At 45.0% G+C, this 22393-nt stretch overlaps 6 protein-coding genes across 10 annotated transcripts; 4 read left to right on the forward strand and 2 right to left on the reverse strand.

The window, feature by feature from the left end:
• Positions 1–85: 85 nt before the first annotated feature.
• On the forward strand, positions 86–1612 carry LOC117896140 (acyl-CoA Delta(11) desaturase). The gene is made up of 4 exons (XM_034804212.1): positions 86–341; positions 440–570; positions 718–923; positions 998–1612. Exons 1-4 carry the CDS (start codon positions 167–169, stop codon positions 1497–1499), a joined length of 1014 nt encoding a protein of 337 aa, XP_034660103.1. The 5' UTR covers positions 86–166; the 3' UTR covers positions 1500–1612.
• A 3525-nt stretch (positions 1613–5137) lies between these two features.
• LOC117896138 (acyl-CoA Delta(11) desaturase) lies at positions 5138–10415 on the forward strand. Its single transcript, XM_034804207.1, has 4 exons — positions 5138–5962; positions 8437–8567; positions 9100–9491; positions 9552–10415. Exons 1-4 carry the CDS (start codon positions 5536–5538, stop codon positions 9985–9987), a joined length of 1386 nt encoding a protein of 461 aa, XP_034660098.1. The 5' UTR covers positions 5138–5535; the 3' UTR covers positions 9988–10415.
• A 2907-nt stretch (positions 10416–13322) lies between these two features.
• LOC117899111 (trafficking protein particle complex subunit 1) lies at positions 13323–14156 on the reverse strand. Its single transcript, XM_034808899.1, has 3 exons — positions 13814–14156; positions 13618–13760; positions 13323–13561 (listed from the first exon to the last, which is right to left on the reverse strand). Exons 1-3 carry the CDS (start codon positions 13910–13912, stop codon positions 13366–13368), a joined length of 438 nt encoding a protein of 145 aa, XP_034664790.1. The 5' UTR covers positions 13913–14156; the 3' UTR covers positions 13323–13365.
• Positions 14157–14601: 445 nt separating this feature from the next.
• LOC117899106 (putative uncharacterized protein DDB_G0277255) lies at positions 14602–16774 on the reverse strand. 5 transcript variants are annotated; one of them, XM_034808892.1, is made up of 5 exons: positions 16436–16774; positions 16181–16370; positions 15049–16119; positions 14871–14990; positions 14602–14808 (listed from the first exon to the last, which is right to left on the reverse strand). In XM_034808892.1, exons 1-4 carry the CDS (start codon positions 16715–16717, stop codon positions 14926–14928), a joined length of 1608 nt encoding a protein of 535 aa, XP_034664783.1. In that variant the 5' UTR covers positions 16718–16774; the 3' UTR covers positions 14602–14808; positions 14871–14925. The 5 variants fall into 5 exon arrangements, with proteins under 5 accessions (XP_034664783.1, XP_034664781.1, XP_034664782.1 ...); XM_034808890.1 differs by having other exon boundaries at positions 14602–14813; XM_034808891.1 differs by having other exon boundaries at positions 14805–14823.
• Positions 16775–16901: 127 nt separating this feature from the next.
• Positions 16902–18059, forward strand: LOC117899109 (pyridoxal phosphate homeostasis protein). Its single transcript, XM_034808896.1, has 6 exons — positions 16902–16928; positions 16959–17056; positions 17116–17328; positions 17380–17527; positions 17587–17828; positions 17885–18059. Exons 2-6 carry the CDS (start codon positions 16964–16966, stop codon positions 17951–17953), a joined length of 765 nt encoding a protein of 254 aa, XP_034664787.1. The 5' UTR covers positions 16902–16928; positions 16959–16963; the 3' UTR covers positions 17954–18059.
• A 1868-nt stretch (positions 18060–19927) lies between these two features.
• On the forward strand, positions 19928–21719 carry LOC117899110 (myosin regulatory light chain 2). Its single transcript, XM_034808897.1, is given in 4 exon segments — positions 19928–19996; positions 19998–20018; positions 20655–20897; positions 21116–21719. Coding segments are annotated over 4 exon segments (741 nt in total). The 5' UTR covers positions 19928–19942; the 3' UTR covers positions 21539–21719.
• The last annotated feature ends 674 nt before the right edge of the window (positions 21720–22393 follow it).

Here is a 22393-nt window from a genome sequence, read left to right on the forward strand (position 1 = left end):
TTGCGTACCTCATGCATATGCAAGCATTTGAGACTCAGCCCAGGGCAGACCTTCGCCTCGCCGGGCTCTCATGCGCCGGACATCGTTCAGTATCGCCTGGGTTAGCGTGTGGAATAGACGAGGCAGCGATCAGGGATCACGCTTCAGGAATAGTCAGCAATAAGCAATGGAGAAGAAGAGCCAGAACGTTGCGGGCCAGGATAGTAGCTCCTTGGCGAGTGAGTTCAAGAAGCGGGATGCCATCTGGCCTCTAGTGCTGTTCTACATCCACGTGAACATTCTCGGGCTGTACGGAATATACGTGCTGGTGACGAGCGCCGCGTGGTCCACTATTTTATTCAGTGAGTTCAGAAAGTTAATTAGCTCCACGTGCTGCCTAACAAATGTGTTGGTTCCACTCGCCCTTCGATCTCCTCCTTCTCCGATTCCCCCTCCACAGCTGCGCTCCTCACACTCCTGGGAATAATGGGGGCAACCGTGGGCGTTCATCGGCTGTGGGCCCATCAAACGTTTACGGCATCCAAGCCGTTGCGGGTCTTCCTCATGTTTTGCCAGACGACGGCCGGTCAGGTGAGCACGACGAACGACCCCGCTAGCTACCCCGCTGTTGACTAAGCCTCTGGTGAAAGCGATCCAAAGAGCTTTCATATGTGCTTTTAGCACCGACAAAAACCAAACCAGTTCACATTTGGTCTTCGTTTCTTGTTTTCACGCCAGGGCTCCATTTACAGTGTCGTCCAGGCGCACCGGCTCCACCACGAAAAGTTCCATCAAGACGAGGATCCCTATTACAGCAAGCACAGCTTTCTGTACGCCCAGGTACGGGGCGGTCTCCTCAAGTATTCACCACAGCAGGAGGAGCTCTTAGAGGCCGTGGACATGACGGACCTGGAAAGTGATTCGATAGTGATGTTCCAGAAGCGGTAGGCCAAATGATGACCTTTTTCTCTGTTAAGTCTTAATTCTCTGATTCCTCGGAACTATCTTTTATCTTCAGCTTCTACGTTCTGCTGTACATATTCTTCAACATTCTTCTGTCGGTGAACACCCCGTTCCAGTACTTCGGGGACTCCCTGTCTGCCTCCATGTTTGTAGGCTTCTGGTTGCGGAGCCTGATCGTGATTAATCTGGGCAACCTGGTGAACTCTGCTCACTTTGTGTGGAGCATCCACAAGGGTTTCAAGCCAACCGACTCCAACACCATCTTCCTCATTACGAAAAGCTACTGGCCCCAGTTTCACTACCTATTGCCCCAGGACTACCAGAGCGGGGAGTTCGGTGACTATGCGAGCGGGCTGGGGGCCAGTGTGATCCGCGTCTTTGCTGCCCTCGACTGGGCCAAGGATCTACGCACCGTCGGATCGGTGGCTGTGCGTCAGGGCTTGACCCGAGCGGTGGAGACTGGCCGTCCTATTGTCGAGTGCATTAAAGAGCAGGTGCGGCTCGAGGAAAGCGTTTTGCCCGCCAATCACTTCCTCAATCGAGAGAAGTTCATGTGAAGTCCGTTTCGGCTGGTCGTGTGTCTTTCTTGGCTTGCGGCTTGCGTCATTCGTGTTCGAAATGATGCGTGAAATAGTCGAGGCAGTCGTAAAAATAAATTAAGCACCAACAATTGGCCAAGAGAGAATAGTAGAGGGAGGGGAGCCAACACGAAGCCTAATTGTTGGCCTGGTACACAAAGCTGTGGACATTTTAGAGTTTGGGTATGGGTTTTCGTCTGGGTTTTGGGTTGGGATAGCAAACAAAGGCGAAGTTCGATTTCCACTTCGACGTGGGATGCAGATGGGCAAAGGAGTGGGAAGAGGAGTCGGGGTCGGCGTTGACATCGGCATCGGCATCGGCAGCATATGCACTTGGACAGCATTTCTCAAGAGCAACCAAACCAGCTCACAAATCAAAAATTACATTCATTAGGTATTCCAATTCGGTGTAAAGTTCGAGACTGTTTTTGAACTTTAGCCGGGCTCTTTCTCTTTCTGATTGTTGTTTACGGATGCCAAATAAATTGGCATTTGGCAATCGGTTCGTTTGCTTTCCCATGATCGTACCGGATTGGATAGGGATAGCGTTTAAGCTCGGACTCGGTGGAGCTGCTGATTGATTCGTCAATATTGACTACGCACTCAGTATCTGCCGCCCAGAAGCCTGCGCTATTGTCAATGCCGATAATCCCTCGTCTACAGGCTGGCAGTTCCAACAGAAGCTCCTGCCTGGAGGCAACTAAATGTTTGCCCATTAAAAACTGTTTAGGGAAACGTATTGCTCGGGCCAAAAAAATAAATGCTGGGACCATGCAAAGAATACGGTAGCCCCATCACTTACTTCTCCCCCTTTGGTTGCGGCTTGTTTTAAGAGCAAGGTGTTTTAAAAATTCGAAACTGACTCATTTTCGAGTCTGGCCTGCCACTTGTACCAATTCCTAATGACTCTGAACTGAAGTGATTACTAATGAATTTTACTACTAAAAGCTGCGTTAACTCTTACTCTCTGTTTGCGTTGCTGTTGTTTCTGTTGCTTTTGTGGCAGCCACAGATCAGAAATCCGCTCCACAGCTCTAGGCTCCACTCCGTTTGGGCCTTTTGTTGCAAATTGCAGTCTCGTCGTGTTCTCCGCTTTGTTGTTTTGTTAATTTGTTTTCCATAAACCCTCTGAGAGACAGTTGAAGGTTGCACACACTGTAGTACGTGGAGTACGCTAAATCTGTTGCCTTTTGACTTTTCAGATTATGTAATGCCTATGCCCAATAACTAAAACCTAAATACTTACGATGTGTTCTCGATTTGGGCAGGCGCAAACACATGGAGAAAACACATAGAAGTCACCAATTCACCAATGCAGCAATTAAACTGTTCCACAATTCACCAACTTGCGAACTAATTGCTGGCAAATGGCCGTTTCATACGGATGAATAGAGGTCTTTTGAGCATAGCCAAGAAGTAGGTGCCAAACGGGAAATGATTCCACTTGGAGTACAGAGAATACATATACAAAGACTTCATACCTTCAATTTACTATGTACATACATACATTATTAAGTACATACATACATACAAATGTACTTATATGTACATACATATGTATACATGTACATACATACATATATGCGATCTCAATGAGCTTCTTTGTTTTGGGGAACTTTTCTGGCAAGAACGCTGGTGTTCACGATTTTGAGAAGCTCATAAAAAGCGCTGACAATGCGAAAAGTGAAGCTCGCCAAATATTCCATATGTACCTATATGTACATATGTATTTCAAAGTGGTTTCAAAGATTTCCAGTTTGTTGTTTGTTTATAAACAAAGCATTCCGGTCTGTCCTACCCTTCCCTTCCATGCCCTTACTATGGCTCCGTCTCCATCTTAGGGGCCATCTCTGGTGTACAATTTTCGTACGATTTCAAAGCGTTTTTCTGCAGATCTCCGTTGTTGTCATCGCTGTAGCTGCCGTTGCTTTGCATAATTGGCTAATGGCCAGTGATTACAACACAGCAACAGCAGCAGCTTTAGCACATCTGCAACACCATCAGCACCACAGCAGTGGGGCACCACCTGTCAACAGACATCAAAGGGATTGGTCGCGTGACACTTTGAACGTCTGCAGATGGAACGAGGGCTACTGTCTGAGGAGGTGGTAAATTCATTTTGGGGCCCGACTTTTATGAGGGGAAGAGCTTCCTTTTCGTTGGGAGGGTTTTATTTCGTTTTTGGGTTTTCTGCTTTTGCTTTTGGATTTTAATTAAGTTTTGGTTTGGTTTCTGTTTCTGTCGCCGATGTTACGTAAAGAGAAAGCCACTCTCCTCTTCTGCTTAGGTCTGTGTTTGCGGTCTTCGGGCTGCGACGCTGCTGAACTTCATGATCATCGAACGGCTTTTTTTTTACTTCGGTCAACACCAACACTCACACCCAGACACAGAGATACCTTCACAGAGAAGTGGAAGTATCTGAAGAAGATGACTCGAATGTCTTTTATGAATCTGTGCTGTGCTGCTTGCCAAAGGAGAGACTGAGTTGGCATATCTGCAAATACTGTGGGCCTTTGATTGGTATCCACTCACTTCGCCTGAATTAGAAATCGCTTTTATCTACATATGTAAACTATGTAGATTTATGCATCATTTACATTTGATTTTGGGTGATTACTAAGCCGGGAGTACAATGGATTTCAATTCTTTGGTATCCAATTGGCAATACAAGTGGATTGATCGATGGATTTGCAAATCCGTCTTTTGGAAGTTTATACACATTTCTCAATTAGCATCGCCGATTGCTGCTCAAACAATAAATAGCAAATGCAATTAGAAGCGCTTGCGCGGCTGCGTCTTTGGGCAGCATTCGTGAGTAATCGCTAGGAGCACCGGCAGACCTTTTCATTGGGCCAGCCAGCCGCTGTATTTGGGAGAGCAAGAGAGAGATATGGAATGTTGGATAAGAATTCATCGAATTTCTGCTACCCAGTAAGAACAGCCTACCTTGGGATATCTCTATCTTAGCATCTTGATATTACATTGTCTTTGATTTAACTAAGTTATTTTTCTCATAAATAAAAACTTATATTTAAACATATGTATGTATGTACAATTTGATTTTATTTTGTTTGTATGCTTGATTTTTTCAGTCCTACCGATGTCTTCCAGATAACCGATCTAGACGACTAAAATTAATATTAATTTTTTGTATGTTTATAGTTTAGTTTAGTATATGTATTTCCTAATTGAGTTTTGGTTTTATAGTTTTGCATGGATTTATCTTACGGCTGAAGTTTCCCTTCGCCTGACTGGACCTCCCAGTCAATTCAAATGTGATGGGTAGCGGCCAAGAAACTGCTCGCGCTCGTTGTTACAGGTGGTTCGGTCGGCGGTCGGCGGTCGGCTCGCATGAGTGTGCGAATGTGTGTGTGGTGCCATAATCTTGGCCTTCTTGCCGTCTTTTGTTTTATTTTCTTCTCTTTACCTTTGTGCGTCCGCGCACCAACACAAAACAAAAAGCACGACAACGAAAACTCCGTCAGTCAGTCGGTCAATCAGTCAGATTGTCTGCCTCTCTGTTTCTGCCTCTGCCTCAGTCGCTGCCTTTGATTCTGCTGCTGCTGCTGCTGCTGCTGGAGCCAGTGGAGCTCTCAAAGCCATTGGTAGGAATTTACACTTTTGGCTACGATCATTTGTCTACGGAACGGCGCCGCGTCGAGTTCGTTAGAAACAGCAGAGCGGAACAAGCGATTACTGGCAAACGTCCCACCAATTCTCCGCCAGCTCCGAAGAAACACCGCTGACCGAACAAAAGGGCCGCGCCAGAGCCAGTGACAGTGTTGAGTGCGCGTTCGCTATCGACATCGCCATCTCCATCCATCCATCTCCCCCCATATAGCCAAGTACTCCGACTCCAGCTGCAATTAAGTTTGTTTTGTGTGTTAACCTGTGAAGAAAGTTCGGAGTGCTCGGACTGTTACGACACGTGGCTTCCGCCGGCAAACCAAAGCCCAGGCCCCAGCCCAAAACATATCTTTGCCAGCGAAGGGAGTGCCACCTGAGCGAAGGCGAAATGGGTCACCTCTCCACGGCGGAGCGAGTGTGCAGCAAGACGCCGATCCCCAGTAAAGGCGAGGGAAGTCCTCCGCTTCTGTCCCGTCGTTCTAAATTGAGCGGCGATTCCGCCCAGGCCCGCAGGGGTGAGGATTCCTCACCGGAACTGCCCCCGCGTGACAAAATGCCGCTTCCCAAGAGCCTCTCGTCGATGAAGCCGGCAGCTTCGATGGTGCCCCAGGACCTCGTCGATCATGTGCCCAAGGACCAGATCGACCTGGAGGAATACACACGAAAATTCCAGGGCGACAAGGTACTCGGTTATCAGTTCCAGGCTCCTCTCAAGTGGGACAAAGTCATCCAGATCTCGTTGCTCCACATCGTGGCCGTTGTCTGCCTGTTCACCTATCCTCTACGCGACCTCAACCCATACACGACGCTCTGGTGTAAGTATGTCAGCCTTCATCCGGCATTGCGTAATTTAGCCCTCTGTCTATCTGTTCGTGGATCTCCTACTCTCTCTTTGGCCACGAATTAGATTTGGAAAGGTGTGGAAAGAAAGAGTCACATCGCCTAGCCTCCCCTCACCACACCTAGCCACAGACGCTCACCAACCAATCTCGGCCCGATCTCCATCGATCGCTGAAGCCGTGGCTGTGGCTGTGACGATGGCATTTGATGATGATTTTGTCTCTTCCCGACCACACAATTATTTGCAATTTAACGCGCCCTCTGCTTGAAGTCTCTTGGCATTTTCTTTTAGGCCATTACAAAACGGCCGCTTTCTTTCAATTTCTTTGTTTCCCTTTGGGCCCCTAGTTATTGCCTTTAATTGATTGCCGCTTAACTTGCTGCCTTTCCACTCTCGTCGGCATCAGCGTCTTCTTCGATGGGTCTTGGGTTGCCGAATGTTGAAATTTCTTTCATTGGGATTTGGTTTTGGTTTTGAGTTGTTACATTTTTTGTGCTTCTCTTTAGCATACAATTTCAGTCTCAGCACAAAATTCGACTGACAAAGGTGGTTTGCGGAAAACGAAATGAAAACGAATAAGCCACTAAATATGCGGCCAGCAGAAGAGAAACAAGAATCGCTTGACACAAATTTATTTAGGGCTTGTTGGCTTTACCCCGTTTACTCTCAGGCGAGCAGCCCAAGGTTGCTTCTTCTGCCCCCACCCTCACATCGACTCATCGAGCACAGCACACATTGCTCAAAGTCGCCACAGATGAGTTACCGGTACGGTAAACACTCGATGGAGGCTCATTCAACGGTGCGTAGGCAAACAGTCGCCCTCCCCAGGGCTCCTCTGAGGCCGGCTTTATGGGTAATCCACATGCGAAGCATGAGGCATCTGACGTTGACATTGGGACAGACTTCAGACCACCGACTACAGACAGCGGAGGTAGCCAATTTCGTTTTCATTGGAATTACCAGAGCATACACGGTCTCTTCTCTACGCGGGTACTTGGGTACTTCCCACTTAATGGGAGTCCCGCGAAAAATGCCTTAATACACTGTAATTTTTAATATTTATTGCTCATTGTGCGGCCGACCAAGGGCCAAAGGGTTCGAAAATAAGCACCAGGAATCCAGTATCCTTGTGTCGACATGGTCCCTATTTGGGGCGTCGAGCTCGTAAATATTTTGGCAAATTGCGCGGCGAACGTGCAACGCCTGGTGATGCTCTCAACTCTCAAAACACGATGCACGAAATTATCATCTTTTTTGCCGGTTTTTTAATGGCGAAAATAGTCGTGCTGAACACAGAAGATATTGATTAAATTCGACAGAGAGGAATGGGGGACTTACATAAGAGATCTCATATTCGGCGATAATGAAGCTGGGCCAAATACTAATATTTAACTGCTTGACTCAGGGACGCTTTCTTGGGTGCAGGATAAATCTCTATTGGAATGTCTAATACAGCTTAGCGATTCAGCGATCTCCGAGTCAATACAAACGACACGCGTAGATCTTATTTCGGCAACGCAGCTGGAGTGGAGTGGACTGCGCACCTCCATGAACTTGACCCATGCATTGGCCACAGGCATGCACCACATTTGCAATTCAGATTCAGCCAGATCTTCCTCTTCGTCATTCGGTTGTAAGCATGTATGTACATATGTACATATGTATGTACATATGTAGACTGGGTCTGCGATCAGTACTCCAACTCTTCATCGATCGAATACATATCTAGTGTTTCCGCAATCGTTTTTTAGTGGGACGTAAATTGTTTTTGAGTTTTTATTTTATTTTTGGCTTTTTGGGAGAACTGGTTTCTATCGAAACTACTCAGACCACAACAGCGCGAAGGTTAATCTTTCCACGGTTGATGAAACTCCCGCCAGAGAAATCGTTAATAGTTCATTAGTGGGATTCAGAAATGTGAGGTGTGTGAGAAGCACCATCCGCCCGATCGTAGAATCGTTAGTAGACACGGAAAATCCCTTCGATAGTGCTGCCAAATGATGCACGGGCCGATCGGCTATTAACTCTAATTGTGCTCACTCGAATGATTCAATTGATTCGGTGACAGTGGCATTTTGCATATTCTAATTGAGGAATTAATGGAAGAATGCATCTGGCAATGCAGCTGGCTGAAAGATTGCCTATGGGGGCGGGTGCCAACTCTCGCCTCGGATGATTGCCGGAATCGTGAAGTTGAATGCCATGACTTGTGTATCAACTTGTGTTTACTTCCCCCCTGGTCCGACCTTGCAGCCATCTCAGATAGCGTTGTTAGTTCGGGGAATTAGCGTGGAAGCTCGAATAGCTCAATTTGCGGAAATGTAATTTCGGGTTTTTCTTTTCGTATCTAATTAGCACACCATTTTGGTAAATTTAATAGCTGACACTTGCAGACATATCCAGTCTCCAGTCTCCATCACTCATATACCCATACATATACCTTCACAGCGTTCTTCGTTGGTGGCGTGGCCGGATTTGGAGTGACCGCAGGGGCACATCGCTTCTGGACCCATCGCAGCTACACGGCGAACACTGTGCTGCGCTCTATTCTGATGATCTGCTACTGCGTGGCTGGACAGGTGAGTGACAACGCTATGCAAACAAAACATGAGACTCTTGCCAAATAGTGTGAGTCCTCAGCCGGCACCTTCGACTGGTTTTGTGGGTTTTTCGTCTGTTTTCCGCTGTAATGCCATTAACATGAATTGCATCATTAAGTATAACAACTTAATGCCTATCGCGGCTGACAAACTGTAAAATTGACATTTCCAAAAACTACTAGGGCAAGAGAGAGACGGCGCTGTTGCTGGCAAAAGCTCTTTGTGTTCGAGTAAAGATACATTTGTCTTATATAATGACTGAAGCGATTAAGCTCAGTTCGGAAACCCTACCTCATCAGAAGCTTAGACGGAGATACTGACAGAGATAGAGACAGAGAGGGACTAGGTTGGAGGCTTAGACGAACAATATATTTGTGTTTGTCGCGCTAAGTGCAAATGTATGCACTCCTCTGATTCACAAAAGAGCACATACTGTATTCATGAAACACCAGGATGGGAGGAGCTAACACAATATAATGGCACATCTAATTCGCATCCGATCTTCTTGCAGAACACACTGTACGACTGGGTGAGGGACCACCGCGTGCACCACAAGTATTCGGAGACAGACGCGGATCCGCACAACGCCAACCGCGGATTCTTTTTCTCGCACGTGGGCTGGCTGATGATGCTGAAGCACCCGGATGTGTTGCGTCGGGGCCGCCAAATTGACATGAGCGACGTCCTCGGCGATCCCGTTGTACGCTTCCATCAGAAGTACTTCATCCCCCTCAAGATCTTCCTCTGCTTCATCCTACCCAGCGCCATACCCGTCTACTGCTGGGGTGAGTCCTGGCAGCTGGCCTTGATCCAGCAGTGCCTCTTTCGCTACGTGAGTAGCTTAAACTTCACCTGGTCAGTGAACAGTGCCGCCCATCTCTGGGGATCCCGCCCATACGACAAGTAAGTGAGATTTAGGAGAACTTCTGCTAGTCCGGTTTAATACCATGATTCTCTCCATAGGCGGATCATGCCCAGCGAGAACATTTACGTGTCGCTCGTGGCCATGGGCGAGGGTTGGCACAACTATCACCACGTGTTCCCTTGGGACTACAAAGCAGCTGAGTTGGGCAATTACGGAGTTAACTTCACTACCATGGTTCTCGACGCTTTCCATAAGCTGGGCTGGGCCTGGAACATGAAGCAGCCATCCAAGGAGCTGGTCCGGCGCACCCTCGAGAAGTACGGTGACGGCAGCCATGTATCGCAGATGGGAGCCGGTCCAGAGGGTGCATTGGCCGGGTCCTCGCAAATGGTGGGCCACTTCCACTACGCAGAGGTACCCGACCCCGATCTAGAGTACGATGCCGAGTCGAGCAGCACGGAGAGTGCAAAGCTCGATGAGAACGAGAACGAGAGCGAGCGGCAGAAGAAGGGCAAGAAGGTGACCACAACCTAGGGGATTCCCCAAGCCGGTCCACTTAAGTGGGGCTCTCTCAGAATCGGAGACGGAGTCAGAGACGGAGTCAGAGTGGAGTGTGAAATCTTATTCATCCCTATCTGTTACTATGTATCTGTATCTGTACTTACGCATATGGCACACAGAGCAAGGGCGGGACATAGTCGATAATCGTTTTATAACTTAATAATATTCTATCATTACCAATATCTTCACTCAAATATAACACTTGCACCTTCAACGGTTATACTCACACACAGATACACACACCACGCACACATCCTCTCACATTCACAATCGATATTTTCATTTTTGTAGGTTTAGGTATTTAGCAGCTTAGCACGATAGGAAATAAGTTAAGTCACCCACAAATTTACATACAATAAGTTTATGTATGTTTAAAAATCTCTTCGTTCGAACTACATCAACAAAATCAATATTTACAAATAAAAAGAATTGGAAAATTAAAAAAAAAATCTTCTTTTTTTTTGTTGGGAGCCTTTGGCAGATATTTGCACAGATTTCAGCCCTATGAAAGTGGTGGATTGGGTTATCCTTTCACCGAATGATGGTGATGTGAACGATCGGAATTTCTTACTTACATTGTTATATGAACATATGTATGTATGTATGGACATATGTGCAATCTTGTCTGTGGGATACTCATCCTCAATTTACTCACCCACTGACCTGACATTGTTTGCTGGTCACAGCATTTTTGAGTATGGTATGAGACGAAATAAAATGCAACTGAAAATCGGAAATGATGAGTCCGTCTTTTTTCACTACATCATCGTCATCACCTCATTAATGGTGGCTCTAAGTGGGCAGGAGTAGTGCTGAGTAAGTTCGTTGTCGATTGAGCGACAACTGGTTTCGCATCTCGTGGGACTACGTGACCACAGTTGCATTCAATCAACCGACCGCGACCATGATCACGATCTCGGTTCAATCGCAGGAGCTGACGCAAGGAGCCGGAACTAGATAATTGTTCCATAATCGATTTCCACCTGCACCAGCGCCCATCCGCTCCCCCAGTATCATAGGCTGCCAGGGCGTACGTGCACTTGGCGCGTACACAACAGTCCAGAACGAGAACCTTGAAAAGGTTCAATCCCAACTCATGGGAGTTCCTCATCTCCAACCACCGCGTTTCGGGGTCGTGATCATAAATCTTACATAAACTGATGCCTAATTGTCTCGTATGGGAAGGAAAGGTAGCGCCTTGCCAATAATTACTAAAATGTGAGCAATGCGAATGAAAAGTGCAATAACTCTGCTCATACTCATTATCATTGTCATCTCATTAGCGCAATGTTGGCACCCACTGTTGCTTAATTGGTGACGCGTCAATACCTACACAAGCTCAGCCCTTAATAACGGCCTAGATAACTGAAATTTTCGTCAAATGGGGAGGATACGAATTTCATCCACATACTCGTATCAATTGAAACTTGAATAATTGAGATAAGCAAGTCTCATTTTCAGAGAAAGGCCCACACAGAGGCGAATTTCGATCAGTCGATATCATTGAGAGATTCACGTGGAATGTACGAGATTTTTTTTCGCATCTCTTCGCCGCATCAAAGCATCCAAATTCGGTTGAGTCTATTTTTGGCCTAGGCCTACAAATTTGCATATTGTTTAAGGCGGGACTGGGTTCGTTTTTGGTTTATTGGTGTCTGTCAAGTCCGTCCTCTGGGCAGCGGAGGGCCTTGGACAATAAAGTATGCGGGGGTGAGAATGTGGGGGCTTCTCTGGCCTCTACTTGACAGTTTCCCTTTTCGCTGAGCAAGTGCAAAGTTGATAAATGTAAGCAAAAGTTGATCATTAAAAATTTAATTATGAGCATCCACTAGAATAGGTTTCGGAGTCGAAAAGTAATCAAGTAATCATTTAATGACGCGACCGGGCGACAATTTCCAATTTCAAAAGCTGGCCGCTGCCCAACAAAGCGTTACTAACCTTGCGGGTCGGGCCTCGAGGCGATGCTTGTCGAGATGTTGAGATGGTGACGAAAACCGAAAAACTCAAGCTCGGAAATAGAGTTACACCGTAATTTGCGTAACTTTTGCGAATGAAAGCCGAAAGCTGCGGACGGTTGAGCTGGGAGAGAAACCAAAAGCTAGCTTTCCCCTCTCACCCATCGGAGCCTACGTATAACTAATTGCGAGCATATTCCGATGGTATTGCCGATCGTCTCATCGATAGATGAAGAGGGAAAGGCAAAGGGTGGTCAGGGTCGGGGCACGAACTATCTGTGGGGGCAGCATCTCTCGGAACTGGTATTTACAAGATACGCATCTGTGGCGACTATAAAAATATATGCATACATACAAATCCATGCGGTGTTTGGGTTGTGGCTTCGATTTCGATTTGGAAAGGGCGTTTTGCAACCTGCGCGTGTGTTCGGTCTTAAGTTCGGGTTTTCTTGGCTCGGATGCTGCTTGGAGAAGGCATCGGGGCGATGTCATCAGGCACGTTGATGGCTGAGCTGACCAATTGATTTATTTTTCGGACCGGGCGTTTGGCTTTGAAATTGATTTCTTCGCTACGAAAAGAAATCGCTTTGTGGTTCCGTTTTTATTGTCTTGGGCACTTTGGGCCGATGCTCTGGAAGCGTCCCGCGCTCTCAAAACTCGTTTCAAAAATTCGTCAAAGACAAAGCGAAGAAAAAAACTAAAACCATACAAAGCATATTTAGTTCAAGCGTCTTGTGACTTGCACAAATGTTGAATAAGTAAGAAATTTAGCCACATATAGCAAGAAGCATACATACAAATGTACATATGTATGTACATTTGAATACTTACATATGTATGAACATACATTAGACTATATTTGCACGTTCATGCACTATGGCAAGCCGCCGGGATCCGATGTGAGGTCCTAGGCGACTGGTTTGTTTGAGCAAACGGCGGAGCCCAACTTTGCTACAATGACGCGACGATATTTCCCAGTGATTTATGGAAGTATTTTGCAAAATCATGTTCAGAGTTTCGAAAAACCCTTCACTGGCTAAGATGCCTGGCCGACTGCAACACCCTCGCAGTCCACAGGTTTTTACATTCAAGCTTGTAAGACCACATGGAGTTGCAGTAATCATTTTGACATTTGTCCCCCCCTTTGTCAGTGTCGTACGACAAACGCCAGTGATTGCGCAACTAGAGGCCAGTTTAAGCTGCTCCGGTCGAGCGCAGATATTTTTTAAGTGCGGTCCACTTCCGGAGGCGTTCTTTTGGTCGGGTGCTAGACTGGCTCGAAATGGGCAGCAATTCAGAGTAACTCGGCTCAGCTCTGAGCGGACCGAGGCTAATGACATAGACCTTAAGTTGGAATTTTGTACGGATTTTCTTTTGGCTTATGAGTCACTTAATTCTATATGTTTCTAATGCCAAATATGGGTGATTGCTTGATGAATTCGTCCAGCTTGCTCTGGAACAGCTCGGAGGTAACCACAGTGCCGGGCGTCCACAGGGGGTCCCGAACTACGTACTCCACCCAGACCTTGGAGTACAGCTGCTGTAGAAGCTCTTTAACGTTGATGGCGGTCGTGTCCGTGTTAAGCACGAATCTTTAAAAAAGAATAGGTTAAAAATGAGCAAGTAATGACGATGGGCTTGAGCTTACTTCAGTCCCGAAGGCGTTTCCAGGTAGTGGAGGGCGTATCGGTTTGTCTTGTAGTAGAGGAAACCCTCGCGCGGATCGTAGGGAGATATCTTGCTTACGAACGACTTAATGGAGAAGAGCATGCCGTAGGTCAGCTTGGCTTCCTGTAAAATGGGATATTTAAAGTTGTACGCTTATGATTCCTTGACTTTGTTACCTCCTCGCAGGTTATGCCGGATTTCTTGGTGCGGTTCCATTCGGCGTAGTGCATTAGCGTACCGCACTTGTCAAAAATGTACAGATTGAAGATGGTCATCTTTTCAAAGTGAATTGCATTGACAAGGGCACCCAAAGCCCGAATATTGAGCTTCCTTTTAAAAATTAACTTTCAATCTTATTCACGTTTTGTTATCGTATTTATTGTTATGTCTCTCATTTCATGGCACGACACCTACACGTCCATGCAAGTAATTTTTTGCAAAAACGTCGTCACAAAACAATGGAAAATGTTTTCTGAGGCAATGATTTATGACAATTGACGTCCTGCAAAAAGTTTATTTTTTTATTTTCAATTTATTTATTGAAACAGTGTGACCGCGGAGTTGTCGATAGTATATACCGTCTGAACCTCGGAAATATACCGTAAATATACCAAGAAAAAAACATTGTTTTACATCTACCGCCTATCGATGTCAAAATATCCCGAAATTTCAAAATGCAGTAGACGGTCACCCATTGAAATCTTCCACGATTGAGAGAGTAAATTGAAGCGAAAAATACCAAACAGGTCAGCTGTTTTAACAGCGTGGCATGTCTCTGTTAGTGATATCTCTATTACATTTCAAAAATGTTTTTGCTCTATTTACATAGATTTATTTCATTTATAATTTAGAAACTGACTCTGTATGGGGTGAAAATTTGAATTTTTCTAGCTATGGATCTTCATTTGTCCCTAACTTTGTTTTGGCTCTAATAGTTCCTCAACAAAAAGAATAAAGAGGAAATTTAGTTTACGAGTCTTGGATCCGCTCCCCCTCGCCAGCTATCGTTTTTTGCATCTTCTGGAATCTAATTTTCGTAACTTTTTGCTGTTGCCAAATCTTCTGTGCTGCTGTTCTGTACCTGTTGTATGATTTCAGATAAGCTTTACCTTGGTGAACTTCTTGCGCATCTCTAGAGCAGTCGCAGTGCACTCCCTAAGGGCAATGAGCCCTAAGCTGGGGAAGACTAGAAATATACAATGACTATTCTACATATATTACGTAAAATCCTACCTCATATCGGGTACAATCCAGTCTTATAGGTTCTCGGTTGTTAACTCTGATTAATCTATAGCTTGTGTGGGTTCGGGCGGTGATCTCTATTTCGATTCCCAGAGTCGGGACTCAAGTTGTCTAAAATAAATTTGAGTTAAAATCAACAACTATTTTGAGGATATTCTGATCGGCTTACTATTTCTTGAATTTTTTGAAAAACCACGTCTTTCCGATTTGTTGCGATTACTGGAGGGTAGGCTCTGATCCCGTCTGTCGGAATTGTTGCGATTGCTTGAAGTTAGCTTCTGATCTTGTCTTTCGACATAGTTACGATTGCTTGGCAGTAGGTTATGGATTTTGCTATAATAGGCCCCATCAGAGGAGATTGGTGCCTGGATCTTCCGAGTCGGAAGCTCGCGGTAATCTGTCCCCAGGCGCTCTATGGCTTCATCGGGAAATTGTCGACGCGTGATGGCAGGCCTGTTGTTACCAGGTCGTCGTTGCTTATCCGCTCTTCCCTCATCCTGAGAGCTGAGGCGTGGGGGCCTGCGCTGGCGAGGCTCCTCGAGGGATCCCGGGAGGTGACGTAACGGAGCAGGGTCATCCGAAATCCGCCGGGACCTGAACTCTCCGATACCTGTTGCGAGCAGCGGTCGCAAGGCTTGTTCATGGTCATTGTAGGGATACTGAGATCGCCTCTTGATCTGTTCTTCAGCTCGATTGGACGAATGTTGATTTCTGTTCGAGGATTCAAGGGTTGCCCTGGGGGTCGTTCCATTATGGCTGAATACAGGCGTTGATATGGAGCCATCGGACACCCTTTCGGGTTTGCCTAATGAAGAGGTTCGGACATTCTCTGTGGTCGGAGTAGACAATCTTTGTTTGTTCCCTGAGAGTGGAGTGGACGATTTTCGGAGATTCTCTGATGTCGGGGTGGCTGATTTCTCACCGGGCGAATTTGACGACTTTCGGATATTCTCTGTGGGTGAATTAAGTGATTTTCGGTCATCCTGCCCTGGCATTTTGAGGGATTCTCTCTTTGATTCCATTCCACTGCTCCAGACGCGCATTGTTTTGCTGCTGCCCACCAATTTGTTGTGCGGGAGCATGGGTACCAGCATCTTGTTCTCTTGATCTGCTTTTGGATCAGTTGTATTCGTTCGACTAGATGCCGTCGATACTGTCTGTGCTTCATTATTTCGCATGGTTTGATGTGGCGCAGCTTTCGACCTTCGTGGGACTTCACCTGGCCCATAATCAGAATTCACTTGGGAGGGTGATAGAGATTAGTGGGTACAGTCGGGTTTTGGTAGTCATGGTATACTTACCCGGACTGGGATCGGCACTCGTTGTTCCGTAGAAAGGCGGCAATCTTGTATTTGTTAGCTCATCGCGGTACTCAGTTTTGTCCGTTGTATCGGGAAAGGAGGCAAGGTAGCTGGCACCTCCCTGGATGTAATCATCTCGCCGCGAGAGTCCAGACTCTCGATGGCTCAGTCCTGGGAAGAACGTATCCCACTGTAAGCGCGCGAGCAATATCCTTTGATGAATATATCGCCTCTCTCCTACATGCCCTGACTCACCCAGTAGAAAATGCAATAAGCCAAAAAAACGGCAAGGAGAAGAATAGCCGTGAATTTGGTGAACTGAAACAAGACGAACGCCAGCAGCCCGAACAGCACCTCGGAGTGGTGCACGCCGAGATATTCAAGGGTCTGCCGTATATCCGTTGGGCGGAGGCTCGTCAAGTAGTTCAGGCATGTTTCCACGGCACAACAACTTTGGTCCACCAATTCTGCCATTCTGTGTGTAAGTGGAGTGGTCCATGGCGAGGGGAGGGGGATATTGGGGACTAGCGACGACATTTTTTTTGGCTTAGGTCTATAAATGCGCCATGAACTGATGTTTTGTTTCGACAATTTTGAACTTGTAAGCAGACAGTTAACAGTTGCGTCTAACAGCACTCTGAGTCAGCCCAACTGGAAACAGCTGTTTGAGTAAAGTGTAAATTGTTTTTGCGATTTTATAATTTGCTTACAAAATTATTGTTTCATTTAGCTTTAACTGAGGCGTTATCGCCATAACATTTTATTAACTGAAGAGTCCGTCAAATGTTACGACGCACCATGGCGGAGTTTGACATTAAAGCCGGTCTGCTGCACGTGTTGAAGCGCATCGATGAAGTTATCTTGCTGCGATCAAAAGTGAGACCAGTAGGATGAAACGGATGGCATAATTTACAAATTTCAATAATTTATTGAAGGAAATCCAGGCTGCAAGGCCTCTTTTAGTGGCTGTGAGCAAGACAAAGCCAGCCGAAGCCATTATAGAGGCGTACCAGGCCGGGCAGCGAGATTTCGGGGAGAATTACGTGCAGGAGCTGGTGGAGAAAAGCCAGCACCCGGACATAGTAGCCCAGTGCCCCGGCATCAAGTGGCACTTCATCGGCCACTTGCAGAACAACAAAATCAACAAGGTGCGACGGTTTATACTGCACTGGATTCTCTAAAGCGTTTATTTATTGTAGATACTCTCTCTTCCCAATCTGCACATGATCCAAACCGTAGACAGCGAGAAGCTGGCCACCAGGCTGGATGCCGCCTGGTCAAAGTTGAAACCAGCCTCAGAGCCACCGCTCCGGGTTCTCGTTCAAATCAACACCAGCGGCGAAGAGGGTACATAGATGCAGTCAGTCGACGAGCAACTCCCAGTTACTACAATACTTACATTACAGCCAAGAGCGGCATCGGGACGAAGGAAGCGCCACAGCTTTACCAGTTCATCACCAACAACCTGAAGCATCTGCAACCGATGGGCATTATGACCATTGGAGCCTTTGGCTTCGACTACAGCATAGGGCCAAATCCAGATTTTGTTTCGCTGATGCAAGTGCATCGCTCTATCTGCGAGGCCAACTCTCTGTCCCCCGAATCCGTGCTCGTCTCCATGGGCATGTCGAATGACTATGATCGAGCGGTATGTTAAACGTTTCACTACCTAGGAACCTTATGTTCATAATGCTCTTCCCGCAGATTGAAATGGGCAGCACCATGGTGCGTGTCGGCTCATCTATTTTTGGACATCGCGCAGTCAAGGCATAAGGCGATCGTTGGCGAGGAAGGAATGCGCTTTCGGGTGTATGGCCGAATACAGTTGTTTCCCAATGACGTGCAACAACCCAAATAAAAAACATTCAAGCGATGCGTAGCCTCCATGTGTCGAACATGTACATATGTACATATGTATCAGATGGAGATAGTGTGCACCCAGAATTGTACATATGTGTGCACATACATAAGTATGAAAAGTTTAAATGGTATCATAGGTTGAAACTGATTTGGATTTAAAATTAGAAAAAATTTACATAAACAAATATTATGTTCATATGTATGTAAGCACATACATACATATGTATATGATGTGTTATTCCTTCCTCTCCAGCGTTTGTTGATTAGCTACAAATGTATGTATGTATAATATTTTCAAATTTAACATAAAGTTGTATAACAAGAATCCGAAATACTAAATCAATTAATATTTTCAAGTACAAGTATTTAAATTTGGTCCACCTTGTAAAAGTGAATAGATATGCCGCAGCTTTCATTAATTTAAACATTTCTTTCAATATTTCTTGCTTTATTTTGCATTTAGCTCTATTTTAAGTTTTGCAAACAATCAATGCCACGTCGGGTATAGAATTGTTTGTAGTTTTTTTTACACTTTCTTGTGTTTCCTGGCCCAATGCCAAATTGTCATCTGGTTATTTGCGAGCATAGAAAATGCTCCGAAAGTTTTTGATGAAAATACCTTTCAATAAAGCAAGAATGAGGATGCATTCAAATTGATTTCTATATGTCTAATCGATGCATTATATATTCGTTTTTGCGTTATGCCATCATTAATTAAAATTTGGCATTAAGTATCTATCTTGATATCTTATTTGACACACATCTTAGTTGCAAAGCACAAACAAAATGAATAGACGTGCGTTATGCCATTGATGATAAATTGATCGTCAGATTCTTCAGTAAAGTAAATTAATCCTTCCACTATATTGTAAAAGATTTGTTTTCAATACAATTTTGTATCTAACTATCTTCCAATTATGATTCAGATCCCAAACAAATTCCGTGTGAAAAACATTAAATCAAAATGTAAAATAGAATATAATGTATAATATATAAAAGATACCGACTAGGAATCTTTCCATTTCATTGTAAAGTATAGCTGACTGACAGAACATGGAAAAATTCTTAATTATTTTTCGAATATTATGCAATAGTCATAGATGACTCGGATATAGATAAGTTCAGATGTTTTTGTTGCCGAAATAACTCTCGACATACATATATCGGGTTCGTTGGTTTATGCGAGACGAGTCCGTACGATCTGTGTACATACAGAAAGATTTGGAATTCTCTCAGCTCTTCATATTGCACAATGTTCGGGGCATTTCAGAAACCGAAAAAGAAACGGAAAAGTGCCGAGCGTAGAAATAGGTAAGGCAAAATATCGAATCGAGTATATACACATCGAATATATGCATATGTATAGTATCTATACATTGTTGATTCTCGTGTATTTTTGCTTGGATGTGTGCTACCATGGCAAATGTAAGGGGTTTCAGCGCAAGAGGACACCTTCGGAGGTGGCCTCAAGAGAAGAAACGAGTAAAACCAAACAAGAAGAAACAAAACAAAATGTGAACATCGGGGGAATGTGTCTGCAACGAAGTGTAGGCAAAGGCAGAAACCGAACCACGAAAGCACGAAAATCATTTCAAACCGCACCGAAATAAATTCTGAGCATATGAACACATAAGCAAAAGCCTAGAGAAACGTATTCTCTCTATAGTTAAAATTAGATTTTTGATTAGAGCATCGCCCGATGAGTAAACAACTCGGATACAGCTATAGCTCTTTGGCTCTATACCTACAGAGATATCCCCAGACACCCCGCTATTCGTCTGGACAGACCTCGTCTTGTAGATACTAAAAAAGGCAGCACGAATATTGCATTTACGTGTGTGTGGGTCCCTGTTGGGTAGAAGAAGCACGCCAAAAAGAACTTAAAACATCATTGTCTTTGCGATGAAATCAGCCAGAGATTCAGTGTGCTCTGACCGCTCAACTCGTTTAGACAGCCACATCAAAGTTCAGCACCATGGTAAGGATCGGGATATACTATTACTGAACTGAACTGGACTCATCTGAGCAGAACGCAGCTGAACCCAAGAACTCAAGTGGATAAAGGCAGCAAGGACTTGTGTAGTGATTTCGTTTCATCCGAACGAGGATATATCATATATATCACAATATGAAGTGATCCTTAACGTAATTCCGAACGGTTACCATCGCGGGTAACCGAAAGAATAGTTCAACGGTATCCAACTAATGGATACCGAAATGTCTTAACTGTAATGTGTGGATTGAATCGATGAGCCCGAGCAAAAGTGTGAAAATATCCTTGACTCCGGGGTGTGCCTTTCCTACGCATTCGAAGGCGATCGCGAGCAGTTCTAAAATTGGATACATGTGCTATGCGTCAGTAATGTAATTTGATATACGTGTCGGCGAGCGAGCGAGATGGCAAGCACGGCAGCGCTTATGTAACAATGGCCCGGATATTTTTAGTTGGGTGGCCATACAGTGGAACATTTTTTCCTGCGAATATTTTCAAAACGAAAGCAAATGGGTGGAAACTTCCTGCCTGAGACTTTTGACTATTGATCCTTGACTCCTAACTCTTGACGTTCACGTTTTATTTCAAGACTGATACTGATACTGTTCTCTCTTTATGTAGGCCGATGAGAAGAAGAAGGTTAAGAAGAAGAAGACCAAGGAAGAGGGAGGCACTTCTGAAACCGCTTCTGAAGCCGCATCTGAGGCAGCAACCCCCGCACCTGTTGCCACTCCTGCCCCGGCTGCTTCTGCCACTGGATCGAAGAGAGCGTCAGGCGGCTCTCGTGGCTCCAGGAAGTCGAAGCGCGCCGGCTCCTCGGTCTTCTCTGTTTTCTCCCAGAAGCAGATTGCCGAGTTCAAGGAGGTGAGTTGGCCAAGGCCTAACTATTCCTATATCTGCACCCACATCCACCATTCACCATCCACCAATCCCAACCCCATCCCATTCCCATTCTTATTTCAAATGCATACATACATATCTATCGCACAAGTCAATGACCAAATCACCAACCCTCTCTCTCTCTCTCTCTGTCTCTTTCTCGCTCTCTTTCTTTCCGAATCCGTGTGTGCTGCACTGAGTAGGCCTTCCAACTAATGGATGCCGACAAGGACGGTATTATTGGCAAGAACGATCTGCGCGCTGCCTTCGACTCCGTCGGTAAAATCGCCAACGACAAGGAGTTGGACGTCATGCTGAGCGAAGCCTCGGGTCCGATTAACTTCACCCAATTGCTGACCCTGTTCGCCAACCGTATGGCTTCCGCCGGTGCCAACGATGAAGACGATGTTGTTATTGCTGCCTTCAAAACATTCGATAACGATGGTCTCATCGATGGTGATAAATTCCGCGAAATGCTCATGAACTTCGGTGACAAGTTCACCATGAAGGAAGTTGATGATGCCTACGATCAGATGGTCATTGATGACAAGAACCAGATCGATACCGGCGCCCTGATCGAAATGCTCACCGGCAAGGGTGAAGAAGAGGAAGAGGAGGCCGCCTAAGCAGTAGCTGAAGCACCAGGCATCCCCGCACATATCCTAACTTCTAACTCAGCATCCATATTACAACCAACAAAACTTTTAAATCAATCAGTCAAAAATAATAAACGTAATTAAAAGAAATGCTCGTTTTACATTTGTATGTAAATTCTCAACATCTATATAATCTCTTTTTGTTAACACTGAACAACACTTAAAACTTCTTTAACAAGACCTTGGTAGCGATCAAAAATAGGAACAGAACAACTCGTAGTCATTTACCATGTATCTATCATTATTTAGGGATACTCTCATACAATCAACGTCAAAGCACCAACTTGACGTCTAGTTTTCTAGTTGATTTACTGTTAAATTTTACACGTAAAATTTATAAAACAAATGCAATCTATTTTATTTAAAACACGTATAAAATCAACAAAAAAAACTTAAAAACAACAAAACCAAGCAATGTTTATTTTAATCGCTGTTCGTTGAAGAGCCTACCACAAAAAGATGAAAGTGAGGATGAAGCTAAAGATTATTACGAAAGGATGATGGTCAGTGGGTAGCTATATTGGCTTTTTAAGGCGTAAAAGACCCACAGAGTTTTTTTTGTTCGAATTTTGTTGTTTATCGTTATTGATTCTAGCAGGACAAGGAGAGAGAGAGGCAAAAAACTATTTTTAGGAACACTTATCTGAGAGCCAATTATTTATCTTTTATAAAAAAAATATTTTGTTATGAATATTTAACTAACGTTCGTTACTCAGTTTCATATTTCAATATCAAATTTTATGAGTTATGAATTATGAAAATATATTAAATATACCAATATTGCAAGTTTTCGAGAGTTAGGCTTAATAGCAGATAAAACATAAA

The sequence above is a fragment of the Drosophila subobscura genome, chromosome O, assembly GCF_008121235.1.
Source record: "Drosophila subobscura isolate 14011-0131.10 chromosome O, UCBerk_Dsub_1.0, whole genome shotgun sequence".
Classification (NCBI taxonomy): Eukaryota; Metazoa; Arthropoda; class Insecta; order Diptera; family Drosophilidae; genus Drosophila; species Drosophila subobscura.